This window comes from Lineus longissimus, chromosome 6 (genome assembly GCF_910592395.1).
Source record: "Lineus longissimus chromosome 6, tnLinLong1.2, whole genome shotgun sequence".
NCBI classification, from domain to species: Eukaryota; Metazoa; Nemertea; class Pilidiophora; order Heteronemertea; family Lineidae; genus Lineus; species Lineus longissimus.
Window position 1 is genome coordinate 6,619,206 of NC_088313.1, and position 22,679 is coordinate 6,641,884.

At 41.2% G+C, this 22,679-nt stretch overlaps 2 protein-coding genes across 2 annotated transcripts; one reads left to right on the forward strand and one right to left on the reverse strand.

Annotated features, from left to right (window-relative positions):
- Positions 1-3,014: 3,014 nt before the first annotated feature.
- On the reverse strand, positions 3,015-5,961 carry LOC135489525 (monocarboxylate transporter 12-like). Its single transcript, XM_064774911.1, has 5 exons — positions 5,775-5,961; positions 5,165-5,308; positions 4,378-4,833; positions 3,325-3,459; positions 3,015-3,034 (listed from the first exon to the last, which is right to left on the reverse strand). Exons 1-5 carry the CDS (start codon positions 5,959-5,961, stop codon positions 3,015-3,017), a joined length of 942 nt encoding a protein of 313 aa, XP_064630981.1.
- Positions 5,962-16,141: 10,180 nt separating this feature from the next.
- On the forward strand, positions 16,142-16,768 carry LOC135489526 (OTU domain-containing protein DDB_G0284757-like). Its single transcript, XM_064774912.1, has one exon. The coding sequence runs from the start codon at positions 16,142-16,144 to the stop codon at positions 16,766-16,768; it is 627 nt and encodes a 208-aa protein (XP_064630982.1).
- The last annotated feature ends 5,911 nt before the right edge of the window (positions 16,769-22,679 follow it).

Below are 22,679 nucleotides of genomic sequence, written 5' to 3' on the forward strand. Positions count from 1 at the left end.
TTACAAATTCACATCAAATTTCGTTTCAAAATTATTCTTTGTTTGTCACCAGGGGGCGTAATGCAAAAAAACATGAAACAAACGATACGGCCCGTAGTTTTGTTGATACGAATCGTTTACTGTATGGCCGTTACAAGCCGTTGTCTGAATATGATGTGAACCTGTTTACCGTTCAATGCTGCTCCCTGTGACGCTGTACCTGCAAATGTTCAATGAAAACAATGCTGATAATGACTTACACGGCTTGTTCGCATCGTAAACATAGTGGTACCCGGGTTAACTGTCTTTTGCGTTTGGCCTAATTTTACAACGATTACTCCCCATGTAACCACGATCTAGGATGGACAGGCTGTGTATTATGAATAGGAAAAGTCACGTAGGGACCGTTGCGTAGAATACTTTTTTGGCGAAATATTGCGCAAAGTCCAGTAAGCCGAAATAATCAGAAGGGTGTAATCAAATGGCAGCACCCAACCACAGATCCTGTGTCTCACGGTTTTTAATGCCACGACCAAGTCGGGATTTTATGCTGATCATGTAGGAACGGACATTCATTGTCATGTGAGTTAATATCACTTCTTCTATCAGCCGTATTCATGTGTGTTTCCTGCTCCGTAAAAATACCTCGTCCTCACGAATGCTTCCGAAAACACTCGAGGTCAGCTTCGTGACGCCGGAGTTATCAACAGTGTAGCAATACGCCACAACCAACTTACGTCGCCACAACAGGCTTACTGGACTTTGCGCAATATTTCGCCAAAATCTATTCTACCCAACGGTACCAAGGTGACTTTTCCTATTCATAATACACAGCCTGTCCATCCTAGATCGTGGTTACATGGGGAGTAATCGTTGTAAAATTAGGCCAAACGCAAATACAGTTTACGCGGGTCATACCACTATGTTTTCGATGCGAACAAGCCGTGTAAGTCATTATCCAGCATTTTTTTCATTGAACATTTGCGGGTACAGCGTCACAGGGAGCAGCATTGAACGGTAAACAGGTTCACATCATATTCAGACAACGGCTTGTAACGGCCATACAGGAAACGATTCGTATCAAAAACCGACGATCACAACTATTCGCTTGCTGAGAGTATACATTACGCGCATACATTACATTCAGACATTTGAGCTTCCAATAATTTTGTTAATTTACGTGAGTACATTTTCAACCCCGAAAAGTGTGATGAAGTTATGCTTTTATTTAGTAAAAATCGGTAGGTATGTCCAACAAGACATGTGTCTCAGCTGCCTGGGTGGGTGTGGGTCATCACTCAAAAGTCGTTCTCTGCAATGCATGCAAGCACTGCGTGTGTGTTTGATTTGTGTACACAATGTACGTTACCCTCTCTACTTCAAATGAATGAACCTCATAAGGCTTTGAATAATTAATTGTTTGTCGTACCTTCTTCGATCGAGGTCCGAACAAATTTTCAGGCTAGAGTACCGGGGTAAAAACATAATGATCGCTCCCCCATTTCGCTCGTTTCGTTTCGTTGCGCAAAGTCCAGTAAGCCGCCACAACAAGCACATACAGTAGCCAGCGACGTCAGACCTGTCACTTGAACAAAAACCATCGGACATTTCACATCGTAACCCCACTGATGAGCCTATGCGATGCAAAACAAATGAGGCGAAACGCATCTGGAGGTCTATTTAATAGTATCTATGTTTTAAGGAACTGTACACAGTGCAGCCCGTTCCCATATTTTCATACAGCACCCTACCACAGCCTCGCTGCTGTACCAATGTCATCAGCAAGATTAAGTTGATTAACGACTCTACGCTACTCATGCAAAGGATAAACCTTCAATGGACTGATAAATCATGAAAAACAACTTTCTAAACAACAAATTTAGAGGTTTTGGCTTCGAGCTGGACAGAATCCTACCGTCGCTTAAAAAACAAAAATGGGGGGGGGGACGTTTGCAGTGTGCCCTATAACGATATTTTTAATTTTTTAACATTGTTGATCCGTACACCCGAAAGGTCGTACACCCGTATTTTTGTCAGAGTTGATCAGTGTACGCCTTGATTTGATGTACCAGTTTGATCCTAATGGTGGGAAATGAAATAACTATTTGCAACACACCGTGTAGCAGACGTACCTGGCTTGGGCCTTCGAAGGGTCCATGGTCAGATATTATCGAACTTGGATTAAAGGGACGATATCTTCTGCTCGAGAAGTGATAGATCATGACATGTGTACACACCGGATAAATCGTGTATGTTGACCACCGTGATAGTGATTTAGGTGCAGTACCCCTCCAAAACACCTTCTGCAGCGAAGGTGAAGGAAGTATTTAAATCTGATGAAGCCCGTAAACCAATATCATGTGATCCTGCACCTGTCCAGTCAATCGCCACGATTCATTATGGGACAATACCCTCATCGTCAACCCACGTCCATACGACAATTACTCTCGCCATCTGTTTAATTACCCATCGTCTTTCACCGAAATCGAATTCAATTACCCTCGTCTCGCTCTCAAACTTTACCGGCTATATTCTCGGCCCCTTCGAAAAATTACGCAAAGGCAGCACATGCATTTTGTTAAGCACACACATATTGACTGCTTGCGAGGTCATTCAAATAACTATAAACGGGATAAAATCGGGGGAAACTTGCCGAATGCAGCGGGTCCGTTCCGCCATTTTGACGAGGGTAACTGCAATTACCCTCGTCCGGTAGTCCACAGTGAACGTACAACGAAAATTTCATGGTTTGATAAGCTAGGATGGTCTATTTGGCTGTGAAAGCGTTCCTCCCTTGGTACGTCTCGAAAAAAGTTATGAGCAGATAGTACCATTTTAAAGGGAAAACGGCTTAAAACTTTGATACAGGTGCGTGACCAAATGGTAAAACCGCGGGCCTTTCACGCCAGCGTCCCCGGTCGAATCGCGCTGAGGTCAACTTTTTTAAATTTCTTACTCTTTCCGTGATTCTTATAATTTTTGAGTGAATATATATTTTTCACAAAAAGCCGACTTTCAAAATAAAGTTACTGGCATTAACAATAATTTTCCTTTTCTAGAAGTGAGAATTGTAAGATATCATGATATGCCACGGACATACATTCACTGATGTACACCGACGGTACACCAATAGCAAAAACGTCAAGCATTAATTTAGATAAGATTTTTTCCGCTGGAAGTGAAAAATTACATTTATCACGGATTTGTTTTCTCGTCTATAGTCTGCATTAAAGCTTTTAGGTTGTCTATCCTAGAGTGACATCCTTTTTCTTGTCGACTCTAAATATATAGTGTTTTCCAGACGTAAAGCTTTGATTCTCTATTTAGTCCAGTCCTCGGACTTACGATGTTCGTTTTCGTCTTCTTTCGTTGTAATAGGCAGACAGAAGTACTGAACGAAATGTAAGAGTCCCCCAACAATCCCAGTTGCTCCAAGGTAGAATGCTGTATCATAAGAACCAGTGAGATCCTTCATCGTTCCTAAAAATATAAGGAGGCAGCATTTCTTAGAAATCATAACTGTCGCGTATGCTAGTACATGGTGAGTACATGTATATATTATATTCATTGGACAGGGTGTTGAAAAGTCAGAAAAGTTGCGAAGACAGAAAGTTGCGAATACAACCTAGTTCGCATCGAAAGGCTCCAGGAATCAATACTAGGAGTTTGGCAGTTTAGTTGGTACCGTTTATGTTATAGTAAGTATTGTACATGTACAATTACTTAACTAGTCACGATTTTGCTCCTCAGTCGAACCTACATTTTATAAAAACTTCCTTTGCTGGCCTCCGTTTTTGACCATTTTGATCTCCTAAAAAGCCCATTATTTGCTCTTACCTATTATAAATGGTGTTGCTGTGGTTGAAATTCCACTGAAAAGTAGAAATAAACCAATGGCCGCAGGTTGTCGTTCTTTTCCAACAACATCCCCAATGACACAAATGGCGAGTGATTTATAAATGGACATGAAAACCGTGAACAGAACAGCTACTGTTGACAGTTCAATAGAGGTCCCAGTGAACTGAAGAAGCACGACCAGCGTGGACCAAATAACTGTGCAGGCTCCCCACACGTGTTGCCTGAAAGGGCGGAACGTCTTTCTATCAAGCAATAGAGCTGTCGGTATATTAACAACCAAATCAACGGATCCCAGCACAGTTAGAAGAATGCCAATGTCAGATTCAGATACTGCTCGTTCCTCGGCCAAGGCAGGCAGAAATATATGTGGTATATAAAAAGCAACTCCGATCATAATGCCCGCCGAACTTCGCATAACATACCCAGGTTGCTTTAATAGTGCAAGATGGTCCGAAATACCTGCACAGCAGGAACTTCTCCACCTATATTTTCCCTCTGGTTGGGAATAGGGTGCTTTTTTCAAAGGTCCACTTTCATTACCGATGTCTTCGTTATTAGCAATTGTCCAACTTCTTTCCACTCCCACGTAAATTGCCGAGGCCGTTAAATTGTCGATTAACGCAGACTGTTTGGTTGGATGTGAGATGGTCTGGTCAAATAATAATTTTACGCTTGCATCCTTTTTTGCTGCACCATCATCATCACGTTCACCTTCCACGGTTACATCAGCAATTATGTCATCTCTCAAGACATTTGTTATTGTCTGTGATCGAGAGAGGGCGCCTGCAGGGATGAGATGCGCCATGATGCCGCCAAATAAAAGCATCGTACCACTGAATCCATACTTATCAAGGAAAAGAATGAAGACAGGCGGCGCGATCATAGCACCGATTCCCCCTCCTCCATTGTTGATGCACAGAGCAAGCGTGACCTTCTTTTTGAAGTGCTGAGCAATGTTGATGAAGATTGCTGTCTGCAAAAGGGCAGTGCCAACACCTGAAATCGATCGTTAAATTCTATCAGTAACTGGGTGTCAAAAAACTTGTGACAATAGAAATCTCACTTCTGCATGAAATCCAAAAATTGGCACCAGAAATGTAGTAATAGCCTGTCATGCATGGATCCCCGAGTTGCCGCAAATTCGAAATAGGCAAGTTGTCGCAAATTGATGGGCGAACCCCCTCGACTCCAATACTAGCAGAGGGGATTGATATCCTTCAATATCATGTCTGCATTTGGAATGCCTAATTTGCAGTTACGGGTATAAAAGAGGAATAAGAAGAAACAACTTGCAATCCTGTTAATCAAGCAAATGATAGATATTTACCGGTGCAGATTCCAAAGGTGAAAAACATGTAAGCTAGGCTGAATCGGAATGCGCTGAGAATCATACCAGTGCTGGTGATGAGGCCCCCGGCGATGGCTACCGCACGGCACCCAAAGCGAGAACAGAGGAGACTCACCACTGGTCCTAAAAAATGGATTATTGCATGAATTCGTTATTTAAAGTAACAGTATCACCATCATATTCATTATAATCATCATCATCTTCATTTTCATTCTTCGGTCATCTCATCGCATTTGCGACTTCACCGTGCAAAACAATTTCTTTCTTTTTATTGCACAAACTGTATGTAAATGATTTTTACAGTTTTATTTACGTTTAAAAACCCATACGTTGTGAGTTAAAGGGTGTCTGTGTTATGGTCACACATATGGTCAATTCAACAATATAATTAACCGGTGTTCGACTGAACTCCTCTCGCCCCCAGAGGTGACTGGTGGAATTAAGGAGCGAAAGGACTTGATACGAATGTATCTGTCCCCTTTAACATTATTTTGATAAACGTTTCCGACAAATATATTCTGGCCCGTAACCATGATGATATAATTTGTATCACCACCGCAGTGAGGTAATTTTTTAGTATGCGACTTACCCAACACCGAGCGAATTGTAATGGCCAGTGCGGTCACCCATGCAGTGGTGGCGGCTTTGTCATCGAACACCTCCAGCATCTCAAGATAAATCAAGCCGAAGCACTTATCTGTCCCTGCCATGATGGTGTTCATGACGGTGCACCCAATGAGGACGAGCCATGCCCAGCCACCATCAACATCTCCCATGTTTTCTGCAAATAAAGGCAAAGCTTCCTCGATTGATGGCAGTGATGTCGATATGGAAGAACTGTCTCCAATGTAAACAGAGATATGAACAAAGGATTGCACAAATCGCACTTCTCCTCATTTGACAAGTCGAACTTTCGGCGTAATTGTCTGACGAACATCTCCACAAGTTTTTTATGCCGAAAAAATCTCCAAAAGTGTAACTTTTGAAATGGGAGCATAAAGATCCTTAGGAAAAGAAGTTGATATGCTTAGCAACAACATCGCAACGTTTTTCCAGTAGTCATTGCGCTCCCTGCTTGTCTTTATCATCCATTCGTTAAACAATCAAAGATCCATGTAAAACCTTGGTTATCGATAATATCGGATGTCACAGGAAAAAAGGTATAAAAAGAATTAATTTATGTCCATGTATATACATGTATGTGCGGTCTTTATCTGTGTACATCAAATGTATAGGAAATGTGCTCAAATTTAAAATGATTTGGCTGGCCTCAAAAGCCATGTTAGAGCGTTGTGACAAGTAACGGCCAAATGATCGCTATGTGTCGCTGCACATGGAAATAATATATCTGATCACTATCCAGTGTCGGTCACACTTAACATAGACATAGATCGGCAAGACGAGATTGATGGTGCGAGACAGGCAGAATTACGGCAACCTGAGGAAACCAAAGTTAATTGGTATAAGGCTAACGAGAATGACTTGTTAAAATACAAGAACAGTCTCGACAATCTGCTCACTGCAATTCAGTTGCCTGCTGATCTTACGTGCACAACTCTGCGTTGCACGAACCATGATCATTCCATCAATGAGCTATATGACAATATTTTACTTGCTTGTATTCAGGCAGGTCAGCGCAACCTGCCGAAATCTTCTGCCAAAACTATAGACGGTTGTATTCCTGGATGGAATGAAGATTTGGCAGAGTATAAACGTAAAACTATTTTCTGGCACAACTTATTTAAAACCAATGGGAGGGGTCGTTGCCGAAATCAGGCGTCGGACGCGTGCGCAATATCATTTAGCATTCAAGCAAGCAAAGAATAATTCAGAAAAGCACAAAGCCAACAAAAAAGGTCCGAAAAATGAATAAATCATCTCAGAAACTTCCAAACATCAGTAAAGCTGCTATTGGGGACCATTTTGCCAGGAAATATACAACTCCGTATAACTTGATAGACATATAATGACTACTACTCTCCATGACACAGACTGCCTTATTTCATCCGAATGTTCATGTGCTAATAGTTCATGTAATCAGCAACATTTTACAACTGTGGACGAGATTGCTATCTGCGTATGGTTACTAAATTTTAACATGAATGACGGTTTGCTCGGGCTCTCAACCAGTCATCTAAAGAATGGCACCCTAATGTTGCATACTTTGTTATCCCTTCTGTTCACTACTTTCATACGGCACAGACACATTCCACCCGACATGCTAATTAGTACACTAATTCCTATTCCTAAAAATGCCAAGAAATCTCTAAAAGATTCCTCAAATTACAGGGCCATTGCACTCAACAGCCCAGCCCCATTTCCAAGCTTTTAGAAACCGTTATTCTTTCTAAAGCTAAGGAACAACTTCAGTCCTCCGACATGCAGTTTGGTTATAACAAAGGTGTTTCCACCACCGCCACCAGTTGCACATATGTTGGTAATAAAACAGTCAAATATTATCTCAATGGTGGGTCTCAGGTGTATGCGATGCTGTTTGACGCTCTTCCGTCTTCTGATAAAAAGGAAGGTCACCCAGGGTTATAGCCTTGCTGTACATCAAACAGAAAATGCCAATAAGGTGGCTCGAGTATAACTCGGATTTCTTCACAGTGACAAACAGTGTGAAGCAAGGGGGTATAGACTGTCTCCGGCTCTGTTTTCAAAATACAGTGTGTCCCAGAAAGTTTGTCGAATTAAATTTGATAAAAGTGGCAGTACATCGCAACTATAGGGTTAATATAAGGTCTACAGGTAACTTGTCATCCGCGGCGTAATAGGGTCTTTCCTAGGCATACAATTACCGCCCACGCGGAACTACCTGACGTAACGCATCCCTTGCGGTTCACTGCTATGGACACATTGTTTGGCCGAAAGTTATGAAGTTACGAGGCCCTGACGCAAGGCCCGGTCGAAGGTGAGCGGGTCATTGTCCTGCTGTGGACTCCGGTCACGGTGTTTTATCTATGAAGTAATTCATATTGACCCTCTTCAGACGGATGGTGCGGCATAAATGCCAATTTAACTCGACAAACTTTCTGGGACACACTGTATATTGACGTACTTCTAGAGCGCCTCAAGGACTCTTGTAGTGCTTTGTTTGGACAATGGGACTTGAATGACAGGACGATTGAAACCTTTTAAACTGTCTGGCGGAAGGCAGCTCGTAGAGTGTTAGGTTTACATCCTATGACACATAGCCGTTTCTTAGCCAATATCACGTGTCCACGCTCTGTACATCACATAACCGCAAACAACATTAAGACTCATCATCACGTGGACATTGAAACAGCTCGTCTGGCTTCTGTAATCCGTGATTTCATGTACTTTAGGGAAGAAAACCCAGGAGAAGCCAGGCAGACGACTGATATTACAAACCTATTATCCGAATGATCAGTGACATGGGGCAGGAGGTACGGGGTCAAATTGGGAAACGTAAGGTAATGTGCATTATTGAGTGGTACTGAGCGTTACGTATACACAATGTATATGGCAAGCCAAAGCGGAATTTATTCAAGACTTTAGAATTACCATTCAAGAAGTTAAATATAAGTTCAAGAAGGAAATATATGTTCAAGACTAAAATATGTTCAACCTTGAATCAAATGTTTTCAACCTTGAATAAAATATGTGCAACCTTGAATAAAATATGTTCAACCTTGAATAAAATATGTCCAACCTTGAACAAAATATATTCAACCTTGAACAAAATATATTCAAGACTCACGTGACCATATTCAAGACGCACGTGACCACAAAATTGATGACGTAGTTGCTCATGTTTTGATGCTTTACGGACTTTCCCGAACCCGCGTCCGGACTTTCCCGAACCCGCGTCCGGACTTTCCCGAACCCATGGTACTTGTGTTGCGTTTCGGAGCTCGAATTGTTCGCACGAGGTTTTGACACATGGTTGTACACGTACCTAGCCGCCTACACCTGACATGTACTGTAATCCTACACATCATGACATGGATGCCGAGTGAATGTCAGAGTCGATACATGTTTCACAGACATATCAGGCAAATTATAGGTTCAAAATGCGCAATGCCTCTCACCTTTCATTCTTAAGGCCGACACCACTGTATCGGATTCTCGTTGTCTTTTGACATGTTTGAGTGTTTAGGCTATACAGGCAATCGATCATGTCGTGAAACAGAACGCATCAGAAGTACCACAGATTCTACGCTCTACGTCATCAATTTTGTGGTCACGTGCGTCTTGAATATGGTCACGTGAGTCTTGAATATATTTTGTTCAAGGTTGAATATATTTTGTTCAAGGTTGGACATATTTTATTCAAGGTTGAACATATTTTATTCAAGGTTGAACATATTTTATTCAAGGTTGAACATATTTTATTCAAGGTTGAAAACATTTGATTCAAGGTTGAACATATTTTAGTCTTGAACATATATTTCCTTCTTGAACTTATATTTAACTTCTTGAATGGTAATTCTAAAGTCTTGAATAAATTCCGCTTTGGCTTGCCATACGTATACCAATGCATGTACCGATGTACTGTGAGATACATGTAGCTCATCTACATGGGCTCGATGTGCTACGCAACACTCCACTGTGGAGGGATGGGATACCTGTCGATGTAACTTCGAGATAGTAGGGAGCCCTATCGAGGCTTACAGGACTTTGGGCAAAGAAAGCAACGCAACGCAACGCAACGAGCGCAACGGTCTCCATGTGTATTTTTTATATACAATACTCAGCCTGGTCATCCCAGGATCGTGGTTACGTGGGGAGTTAACATTGCAAAAGTAGGCCAAACGCAAGCTGGAGTCGATCAAGCTAGCACACATAACTCTAGCACATACACGCCATGACATAGAACTCCAGTACACATAAGGTTACACATAAGGTTTTATAAAATGGACCAGCAGGCGAAGCGATGGAAAACACATTTTATTTACGGGTGAATCACTGGCAATTAAAGGGACTTATCTTGTCACATAAGGTTAGTTTGGGATATGAGTTTGGGCAAGTTCATGGTGATGGATAGGTGGCGCCAGCATCTAACCGAGCATATATTTGTCCTTATGGTCATAGAGGGCGCTACCAGTGCAAATCATCGGCATCTAAAGGGAGCTTGTGACATTAGAGTAGTTGGGAAGATCAATTTTGGCTGGTTCATTGGAAGAATTTTATCTATGACCAACGCACTACACCATCACATTGAGGTGTAAATATAATGATTCAAACTCATGGCTTAGGTAATTGAGGAGTTAATTCCAAGAATCGAACCCATGACCAAGCATAACACCATCCACAATATGGAGGTACGGCTATTCTGTAGCCGTGTTAGCCCCAAGTTAACTTTAGGAAGACATAGTGGCGGGGTCAAAAATAATGGTCGCTCCCCCATTGCGCTCGTTGCTTTCTTTGCGCAAAGTCCGGTAAGCCCAAATGGCCTCGTCATGAAAACATTGCCCGATTGCAGCCCGTACAATACGAAGCAATTTTGCGAGAAAAAAATATTGTATGTAGCCTTATGTACATTCCCTGAACATCAACGTACTGCTACATACTGGGCGTCTAAATCTTTAAAAAAAATATTTTTGGCAATATAACAATATATCATGCATGATTTTGTTGGTTTTCGGGATACACTGGGACGACTGCATGTACTTCACATCAAACACAGCAACGTACCAGTCCTGATCATATTAATATCAGCAATATCTCCCAAACTATTACACTAATTCCAATACGGTTTTCAGGATATTGTCCGCAATTTTGTTTTCTAATTACACATCACGACAAAAATCTAAATGCATGAGTGCGTCATTATGTAATCGGCCATTAAAAAAACCCTTACAAAAATACTTTTTTAGTTCAAACTTTTTTGGAAATATTTTTCGCTACAATGATGAAAACAAAATTCTAAGAATACAAAAAATCATCAAAATCGAACTAGTAATAATGAAGATATAGTTATTTTTCAACAGCGCATTCACTGCCACGTGGCATGTTTTTACGAGAAAAACATGCTTTTGGCAGTGAAACTCTTAATCTAACAAAAAGTTAAATGTCTCTATCTGCATTTTTACTAGTTCGATTTTGATAATTTTTGTTAGTATTATTAGAATTTAGTGTACTATATCGTTCCAGCAAAAAATATTTAAAAAAAAGTGTGAAATAAAAAAATTTTTGGATGGGTTTTTTAATTGGTTGATTACATAGTGAAAGACTCATGCAATCACATTCCTGCCAATGTATAAATAGAAAACAAGATTTCTGATAATATCCTTAAAACCGCATTGGAATTGGCGCACTAGTTTGCGTGATATTGGATGAAGACTGTGTTGATATTAATATGATCAGGACTGTACATGTATGTGGTATTTTGATTATCTAAACAATTATTTACCTGCCATTTACCTCCGACGTGACGTTTTGAACTGCTTTCAGACGCACGGCAAAGAGTTTTACATTGAAAGATTCCGTAGTGTCCGACTTCAAGCAAATATCTACATCTAGCATGCGATAACTGACCTATCATCTGTATTGAAAATGTTATGAAGGTAAATACACAACCTATCTTTCCCTGATATCACATATAAGCTGACGCGTTGGCTTAACGACAAAACCATACATAATGGTTATGCAGTGTTACTTGGGTATCATGCAGGGTTCAGTATGTTGTCACCTTTCAAGGGTCACGCCTGACATAAAGAACGAACAAGTCATTTTAAAGAGCGGGCTCAGGCGTTCTCAAGTCACTTTTTACCGTAATGTCACACTCTTTAATATAATTAGTAAAACTACTGGTCATTTTACTACTCCTGTAGTACATTTACCTATTGACCGACTGTGAAATGAAGTTTTCAACAACCTCACCGGTTACCTTCCTCAGGTCTTCTGCCGAGTCGTTGAACTACTCAGTAGTTCCCAGTGGTAGCAAAAATGGCACTGCACTGGAAAAGTTCGTGCTGCTACTTCTTCTTCTGGGGCCCCGCCCTGGTTCCCCGTGTGGATCCTGGGATTCACGAGGCTGTCATAGACGTGTGAGAGGTGGTATGTCCAATCGTCTCTGTTCATTGAAGCCGAGTTACGCCTAATGGCTAGGGTCTCGCGTATCTGCCGTCGTCTCAGTTTGTCCTCCTTAGCCGATTTTTGCATCTTGCCAATTGGGAACATGGTTATTTTCAACCCTATGGTCTGTGATTGCCGACTTGTGGTGGTCACCTGAAGTAGAAGCACGTGTTGCTCGGGTACTGACTTTCCTACTGTGGGCAGCAACGTCTGTTTGGTGCTCTTTTAGTTAAGTTCCGAACTTCCTGGCCGTTTCACCGATGTACGCACTCTTACAGTTAGCACAGTCTATGCGGTAAACACAACCTCTGGTGTCATCCCTCCCAATTTTATCTTTGGGATGTACTAGAATGTTTCTGATGGTTTTGGTGGTCTGAATGCCGTAGAGATGTTATAAGCTTTCAGTTTTCTGGCCAGCCTTTCTGCCATACCCTAAATGTAGGGTACAAAAACCATTCTCCTGCTCTTCTCCTGGGAATCCTTGAGCTTTTTAGTTTTAGTAGAGCCCTGGGCGGCCTTGAGGTCTATCCTTCTGTCTGTTGCTTTGATGGTCCAATTGGGATATCCACATTTGCTGAGCGCGTCACGGACGGTTATTCTTTCATCCTCTTTGTCTTGATCTTCCTTAACCACAGTATTGACTCTGCCAAATAAAGTTCTGACCATGCCTAGTTCGTGTGCTACTGGGTGGTGGGAATCGAAGTTTAAATACTGGTTCGTGTGAGTCTTTTTTCTATACACTACTGTCTTTAAAGTACCATCTTGTTTCCCGACGACCCGCGAGCCCAGGAATGGGATGCTGCGGTCTTCCATTTCTTCTTTAGTGAACTTGATGTTACCCGTCTCGTCAATTGTGTTCAGGTGAACGTTGAGAGCCTGGACAGTGCCTATGCGGATGACTGCCAGCACATCATCAACGTTCCTTTTTCCAAACTCTTGGCTTGCACTGAATCAGGGCTATGGCGATGGCTGTTTGCTTTAAGTGTTCCATGTATAGGTTGACGAGTGCTTTCGAGTTCTCTACATGGTGTATGGTTTTACCAGTGATGGGAGCCAAGAGGTCCGCCGGGCTGCATGACAAGTTGTAGCCAATCGAACCTGTGTAGTCAACTATAGGCCGGAGTTGGAGTTGGTACTAGGCTTGTGAATCTTCGGTGTGCGGTATAATCTGGGTATGGTTTCTGACGTGGGGTACAGGTATCTCTTCTGCGACTCTGAGATTTTCTCCTCTTTACGCAGCTTGGTAAGCATCGCCACCAATTTGGTCTTGTACCGGGCTGTGGAATATTTTTTTCAGCTTGAGATAGGTTCTGTCATCTGACAACATCTCCCCTACTTTGCGAGTATACTCTTCCTTGTCTAGAACCACTGTGGATCTCCCTTGTCCGCAGGTATGATGAGAATGTCCTCTTCCTTGGCCAAGGTTTCCAATTTTGACGCTTCCTCCTTACTGATATTGAGAGTAGGAGGTTTGGCTGAGCTGATAATACTGCTCAATATCGGGGAACTAACTTACAAGCTTCCTCTTCTGCTGAATAGTACGAAGTAACTGCAAGACTTTTCCAGTGCAGTGCTGTCATCTTTGCTACCACTGGGAGCTACTGAGTACATGTAGTTCAACTATTCAGCAGAAGACCTGAGGAAGGGCAACCGGTGAGGTCGTTGAAAACTTGGTCTAAAGGTAAACAACCTTTTTGGATCTATCACAAAATTAACTTTCAATCAAACGTATTATCAGAGATCATTAGACATTTCAATGGGTATTTTCTACCACGTTTTCTTAGCTGGAACACATTATCAGTGGTTCGTTTCACTATTATCAAGAATTCATTAAGACCAGTCTTCATGAATTCTTGCTATTATTCACACTAATTTCACAGTTGGTGCATTATGAACTACCAGATTAGTTTGTTTACTTATAAATCAAGAATGATGTCATGTCATATATTCAAGCCTGGAGCAAATGAGCGAATAATATGCTCGTGGACAAGGCACATGTGGCAACAAACCAGGAAAAGAACTCTGTTTTCACAGGCGTTGCCGTGATAACGCTGTCCTTGAGATCATTAGCATAATTTGCTCAATATCGTTAGTAGAGACTATTGCCTATATCAGAAAATCCCGATGTAAAAAGCAATGCGAAACGTTATTTGGGTCGGCTGCAATGTCCATGAGTTCTCCTAATCTTCTATCAGGGCTGTGTCCGTCATGGAAATGTTTCGGAAAAGTCGCATACATGCCTTGATGCAAACAGTCAATACGTGCGCAACAAGTACAATGTACTTCTTTGATGAATGTATAGAGATATTCGTGTATGCAACTTCAATTTCATTTTCAATTTATTCTGTTTTGGTAACGTTTTGGTTAAACAAGACCATCACCCGGGCCGCGGGTTTCGCACACTTGCTTTTTCCTTTGACCAATCAGCGCTTTGTTTATGTTCTAATTTTATCACTGACCGAATGCACGTGAATTTATTGACGTCATCACTTCTCGTATGCTCTGGGAAAACTCCGGCAATGTGCGCTCGCTGGTTCATTGACATAAATAGACTCGGACATTGGTGCGTGGACTTAGAAAATCTTCGCAACTAGCGGTGAAGCTCACAATAAATACAGTGGAGTCCCGTCTATCTCTCTATTCCACGTTGCATTGAGTGGCAGACAGAGTCCGTTGTATTGAGAGTTTTACTGTATGGAGAGATGGAGAAAATAATATAAGCAAACAATTTACTAATTGATAATTAATTACACGTATTAATTACAATGCAGAAAGTTTACTCTGCACGATACCTGAATGCACCAGTTTCACATCAGGCGAAAACAAGTTAGCCCCTCACTGCCATTGTGCCTGTGTGCCTGTGTGTCAAGGAAAAGTACTTCGAATCCGGTATCTGCATATGATCGCCTCTCCAAATGACTCCAACAATATGTATCTGCTTTCTTTTCAGTTGAAAGCTGCAAGCGAAGTTTTGCTTTGAAAGATCCATCTTGTTTTGCTTTCAAAACTGCCGACACAGTACTTGTAGGCCTCTGGTAGTATACCCTATAAAAAAAGGACCAATTGCAATTAGGAAAAGAGTTTTATTTCAAAATCGAAATGATACACCACCTTTAGGCCTTGCATATTGGGTCAAATATGACGATTTCTGCCACTGGAGGAGGTTAAATGCCTTGCCCAAGGGCCAAGTCACAGTAACATGGCATGCGACATGAAAGGGTTAATTAGAAAGTTTCTGGAGTCTGTTACTTTTGATAAATACGATTCGCACATGGTAATGAACAACACGCGCGTTGGACCATGAAAAATCATTGAGACTTGCGTTGTGTATCACAGTACAAAAAGTGTAAGGCCATAAATAGCAGTTTAAACAAAATCTCTCTAGGTTTTACCATGGTCTGTCGCATCTAGGAATCTGAAATTAACAAGGTTTGCCGAGTATTGATCGAACCTACTTCTAAAACGGATTTATTTCGCTCATGTTTGGGGTAGTGCTTGTTACGCTCCAACTCTATAATAGTGCCAACTCTGATGGACATGATTCCAACTTTAATATGCCAACTCCAATGGAGATAGATAAGTACTCAGCCGCAAGATGTCTCTACCCGGTGAACGGTTTGTTCCGACTCGAAGATGCCAACTTTGAAAGCGGAACTTTGTATACAGTTTCGATACACGTGCGAGTCAAGATATTGCGATTATTCCTTATACTTTCTTCGGTTATCACGTCTATGACGCGTGAAGAAGAAGCGAAACGCCGACCGAGAACTGCAAGGACAACAGAGGAATATCTATTCGAGGAGTATTTAAAGAATACAGCGTCTTTCTCATCTGTGGAGGCAATGTTGGAATTCATTGAACTCAACCAAGCAATTGAATGTTCAAGATTGGGAACACCAGTCAAGAAATAGCATGCAAGAGCGATTCTTCGCAACCATCACCAACCATGGTCTACAGGTTAGACGAGAAATTGAAGGCGAAGGGAACTGCATGTTCGCAGCTCTCGTCGACCAGTTGGAACGTGTCGGCATAAACGATTTTAACCCGAGAACGCTAAGACTAAACATCGTAGAGTTTTTACGACGCAACCCAAGAATGTCAGATGGCACCGAATTATTCTCGTTTGTGAGTGGTGACAACAGTTGGGAGGAGTACCTGAGTCGAATGAGCCACCAAGGTACATGGGGAGACCACTTAGTTCTGCGCGCTGCTTCAGAGATGTTGAAAATGCAAATTGGGGTAATTTCGAGCGTATCTGATCGTCCTGTTACCATCCACCCTTCTGCTGAAACCACTCAGTGCCCAAAACTCCTACTAGAACAACTCTTTGAACTACATTACACGAACCTTGAAGAAGCCCAGCATCAGGCAGACAGTCCCAGTATCGGTGCTGCACACTGGGACCCAAATGATGCATTTACAAACGAAAGTGTTCTTGAGAGTACCGAAAATACCTCAGATAATGTGCGTGGTTCCGTAGACTTGCAGTCCCAAACAGTGTCGATGGGAAAACCCCATGAAGGACCCGATGACCCATGAGATACTTTACCTCTGGATGCTGAATGGCCTTTGGATGATGATGAAATAAGACAGGCTGTAAGAGCGGAAAGGGGTGAAAATTTAACGGAATGGGATGCTGTCCCAGAAAATCACTGGCTCTTTGGCATAACGGGTGCGAGCGTGCTGTGGGCCAGAGATGCACAGACGAGAGGAATCACACTGGAAAAGGTCAATGGGCATTACGTTTTGAATGAAGAACTGATGGACGATTTTGACGCATTCCAGGGGGGAATGACAGCAGAGGATTCTCGAAAACGCTTCAAAGACAAGCTTCTTAACATTTGGCTTGCCAAATTTCGACCTTCAACAGCTTTTCCGGAAGACGGTGATTTTTTTTTCTAATGAACTCAACATCAGCTAGAGAATTTGATGAGTGGAAGTGCTCCTATCTGATATAGTTAATAACAACCGTAACATGTGTAGCTTCACTTTACTTTACCGTGAACAAAGGTCTAGTTTTGTTTAGTAAATAGTCAACTAAACATATAATTAAACATGACATGAACCATGATTATACACTTTATGATAATTTTGATGAGAACCTTTAATTTCGTTCAAAGGCTATCATTCCAGAGATTTTTCTGAGGAAAATATATCGTAGTCAGTAATTGTACTATCTGTATCTATTAGAAAATACATAGTAAGTGATCTTAATGTTTTTATACTTGGTTTTCTTGCTTTTTAATGTATTTGTACGGATTCATTTTACGTCAGTCAAAGCACCAAAAGAGGCGAATTTTGCATTTCGAGACACTTTAGGCAATAGCTTTGTTCGAAAAAGACTAATAAGGGTCTAATTTGTTAGCCAACTCCTTGAGACACAAAATGATGTCGTGCCTTTTCCACAAGCTAGCTTGCCAAATTAAAGTGCAAATAGACCTTAATTACTTATTTCTGTCCAAAGTTAGGCCTCTTTTTGTCTAAGAGGTTTAGAAATGCAAAACCTGCCTCATTTGGTAATATTAGTGGTAATGGGTGTCCCCACGACTCGATCATCTGACTAGTCACGGATAGTCGGACCTAAGATCTTGGATCTCAATGCCAATTGTCAACTGAGATATCCTTGATCTACGATTGTTTTATCCTTACTAATATCTGTCACAATAACCTATATCTAAAGATGATGAGCAAATGTCAATAAACATGAATAAGTAGGGACAAGTCCTGATGCAGGGCGGTCAAACAATCTTTGGAGGACACCATGTACTTTTTCTACACTGAAAAAATTAACATGAAAATCATACAGCCGACGCAGAGGCATGTCAAATGCCTGTGCCGTCATTTTACAAACCGCATTCATTAAACACCAAAATACCAATTGCTACAATCAAATTGTTGCTCTTTTTGTGCCCAATATCTTCAGGATGTTCAGGAAGTCAGCTGAATGGACCATGGGAGATCTTTGCGTCCTTGCGGATAAGAAGACGAACGATCATCCTGCCTTACTTAGGCGTTTTTAAATCATTCAGACTGATTGCAAACTCTCGTATAGTTGCCATATTAGAGTTGGAACAAACCGTTCACCGGGTAGAGATATCTTGCGGCTGAGTACTTATCTATCTCCATTGGAGTTGGCATATTAAAGTTGGAATCATGTCCATCAGAGTTGGCACTATTATAGAGTTGGAGCGTAACAGTGCTCGCAAGTAGCGGTCACCGTGTCCGCCATTGTTTCTAGCTCAGAATTACGCCACAGCAGCACCCTGCTCGCCGTCCACACTCAATGGTGTATCGCCATTTCGCCTATAACCATTTCGCCTATTACCCATTTCGCCTACTAGCCATTTCGCCTACTTGTCAATTCGCCTACAAGCCATTTCGCCTATTTGCCTTTTCGCCTACTAGCCATTTCGTCTACTTTTACTGCTATTTTTGTTTTTTTATGAATTTGAAGGAAAGTAGGACTTTCTGGATATTTGTATTGAATAGAGGTGGTTTGAGGCGAATATTTAGCTGGCAGATAGGAGTACGGTCACTATACATCAGGCGGCGCTATTGACTACAATACTATGAATTATGGAACATTATGCACTATTTGTCAACCTATTTTTTGATAATCCATACGTTTGTAGTCATTAGCCCCACCTGTGGTATAGTGACTGTACTCATATCTGCCAGATACATGTGACCAATGAAGCTCTCTTTAAATCCCCCCCTTACAAGTATTTCTACCACCGAAGCCATTTTCTTCAGTTTCCTATTGTCTGTGAATCCTTTTATATGCTTAATTAGTTTGCTTATGTTGTGTGACACACTTTATAGTGATCCAAATAATCCAGTAATTAATCTAGTAACCAAATTAGAGCTTCAACAACAACAAATTAGTGTATGATGATTGGGACTCTAAAAGGGAAATGGGATACAATCCTCTGCAACAGGCCTACATAGGGCCAAACATATATTTTTGACAGATACCAAATAAATGTGGTGGATTTGCAAATCCTCTGCAACAGTAGGTTTAAGACCTGATAACATGTATTTTTTACTTATACTGGTATCAATATGGAGGATTTAAAACAAATATATTCAGAATTATGTGAAATGGCATTTTCTGTATGTAGGCGAAATGGCAGTAGGCGAAATGGCGAGTAGGCGAAATGGTGGGTAGGCGAAATGGCAGGTAGGCGAAATGGCAAGTAGGCGAAATTGGAAATAGGCGAAATGGCTGTAGGCGAAATGACTCCAGGCGAAATGGCTGTAGGCAAAATGATTGTAGGCGAAATGGCGATAAACCCACTCAATAGCCTAAGATACACACTATTACGTTAGAACGAAAGATCGACAGTTCGATGGAAACGCTAAAAAACGAATTCGGAAAAATAATTGATACTAAAATAAGCGCTGTGAAGGAAGAACTGCAATCAGAAGTAGCAACAAAAGTTGGTTATCTGGAATGTGAGATTTAAAAAAGTGTTTAAAAAACACAGGGCGTGGTGTGGACGTGTATCATTACTATGATAAAGGCTATTCAGGACTGGGAATAAAGCAACGTCATGTCATTACAATTTGTAAGGGTCATCTATTTGATTATGGTCAAATATTGGTCCTTGGTAATTAGTCGAAAAGTGATTCCAGCTTGGCAATTAGGTGAACGTTGATGAGAACCGTTGGACCCTGTTTGGACTTGTTGTTACCAGGAGCATCGTGGGCTTGGTGGATCAACAATTGTCATTTGCCGATAGGAAATATCCTGTATAGCCAAATAAATGCGATACATGTTATGCCAACTTCCCACACTTCTTTCGGTCCTCACTTTCCATTCCTGTTGGGACCTGATTGAAACAATGATGGCAAGCAGCATGGCGGAGCACATCCAGGGTGTTCGGAGATGACATGAACGGCTGCACAACATCAAAACTGCATTGAGGTGTTTTAACCATCTTTACCATAATCATATCTGCAGACAATTCAATAATTGTCATTGTCAATTTGGCGATGGAAGATATCGTGTAGCGCCAGATATCGTGTAACTTCAGACTCTGGACGCCCTAAAAATGTCTTGGCATCGTCCATGTCCGTATGAAAGCTCAGGCGGAGTATAACACTCGTATTGTTTCTAATCTAGAGGATCGTTTAGTTGATAACGAAGCACGATCTCGTAGGAATAATTTAGTGTTCCTTGGTGTTCCTGAGAACCCAAACGAGGACTGTGAGAAAACAGTACGGGATGTTTGAAGGTACGAATTCAAATTGCCCGAGAAAATTGTGAGAGGAATAGTGTTTCATAGAGTACATAGAAACCCCAGTGGGGAAACATGGTCAGGTAACCGACCTCGATCGATCACTGCGGCATTCACGGACTTCAAAGATAGGAGTTCGGTGTTTTCCGCTAGATTTGACTGTCGTGATAGGAACATGCGTATCATCGACGATTACTCGATGGAACTACGTGATAAGCGGCGCGCCCTCTATGAGAGGTGCTACGAAATAAAAGGAATGAACCCAAGCGCCATCGTGTTTGTTACGCATGACAAGTATATCTACGAGAACGATTGTGTATAAACTGATCGAAGGCGAGGTTAAAATTGTAGGAAAATCAAGTCAAAATCTGAAACGACAACAACGACGAGTTCCTGAACGTAAACCAACCGGTACGAGATCCAATCACAGATCCCGGACTCCAACTCGCGGTGGTTCAGACAATAGTATAGCGGGAAGAATGTATAAAAGTACATACAATAAACACCAAAACGGTCAAAACCTCAAATGGGTCACTTTTGTCAAAAGTATTTTGGAACTTTGTGGGCTCGGGGACATCTGGCTCACACAGATGTTCCCCAATGTTAATTATCTAGGAGAAGTTGTTAGAAGACGACTGCAGGACCAGTATCTCCAAGAATGGCGCAATACTTTGATAAATTCTCCAAAATCTTTAATTCATGGAGAGATTATAAGATTTCATGGGGTTTGAGAACTATCTCGTTTGTCTGCCTCAAGTCCAACGTATATTACTGTGTACGTTTAGATGCACGATCCATACCCAATAGAATTAGGAAGACATAACAACACTCCACAACAAGAATGTACATGTAATAAATGTAACCTTGGAATAATTTCACCAGGTCCTTGTATGCCCCTTCTTTTCAAACGTTGACGCAAATTACATCCCAGCCAAGTTCCACAGATATCCAAATTTATCTAATTATGTAAAACTTTGGAACTGATTTATACATGAATGTCAAAGATGTGGACCCGTGGTTAAGTTTATCAATTTTGCTTTATGCTGATGATACAGTTTTGGTTGCTGACAGATGCGGCTGGTCTCCAACGTAGCTTAAATGAGTTAGTTGATTATTGTAAAGAATGGAAATTAATTATAAACCAAACAAAGACAAAAGCTATAGTTTTTGAAAGCCGACGTTCTGCTAACCATCCAGTATTTTTTATTGACGGTGAAGCTATTGAAACCGTTTCGGAATTCAAATACCTATGCGTTATTTTCAACTACAATGGTTCATTTGCAAAGTGCCGTAAGGCACTGAGTGACCAAGGCAGAAAAGCATTGTTTTATCTATTGAACAGAGTGGGAGAACAATCTTTAGATATTGATATAGCACTACAGTTATTTGATGCGACCGTAGCTTCTAGACTGACCTTTGGTAGCGAGATTTTGGGGTTCTAGAACCTCAATGCAATAGAAAGATTGCATCTGCTATTCTGTAAATATGTACTTCAGTTAAAGCGTTCAACACCGAACGCTATTGTATATGGAGAGTTGGGTAGATTTCCATTGTATATCAATGTTAAAGTCAAGATGGGAAAATTCTGGAAAAAAACTGGTCCTGCAGGAGCAAACTCACCTTCACCACTAAGTGGTGAAGGTGAGTTTGCTAGTGGTGAAGGTGAGTTAGTGGTGAAGGTGAGTTTGCTCCTGCAGGACCAGGGTTTTTTTTATATTTCGATTATTACATCTATTACATTAATGATCATTACCTTGCTTTGTTGCTCTAATGCTGCATAATATTGGGCTATGAACATCTGAAACGGCTCAAAACTCTTGACTTCACATTTAGTAAAGTAAGCAAAGAAAATAAGTCAGACAAGACCAGAAAATAATCGACCACGTGCCTACTATAACCCTTATTCACCAATACCTATGTCTGCACCCACTACCGTTAACAATCATCAAGTTGTGTTCTTTCAATAACTCAATGAAACGATATCCAAAATTATTTACACTCTTGTCCTTGTTACATCTTTTCAAAATATGATCATGATTATTCCCTAATATCACCTCGATATCATTTTCAGCATTCATATTTTCTAAATGTTGTCTTTCCAATAGCTCCAAATCATAATTTACAATTTCGAGAAGCTCTTAAACAATAATAAATACTAATAATAATAAATACCGGATATTATAGTGCCTTGTACAAGCTAAACATGCTCC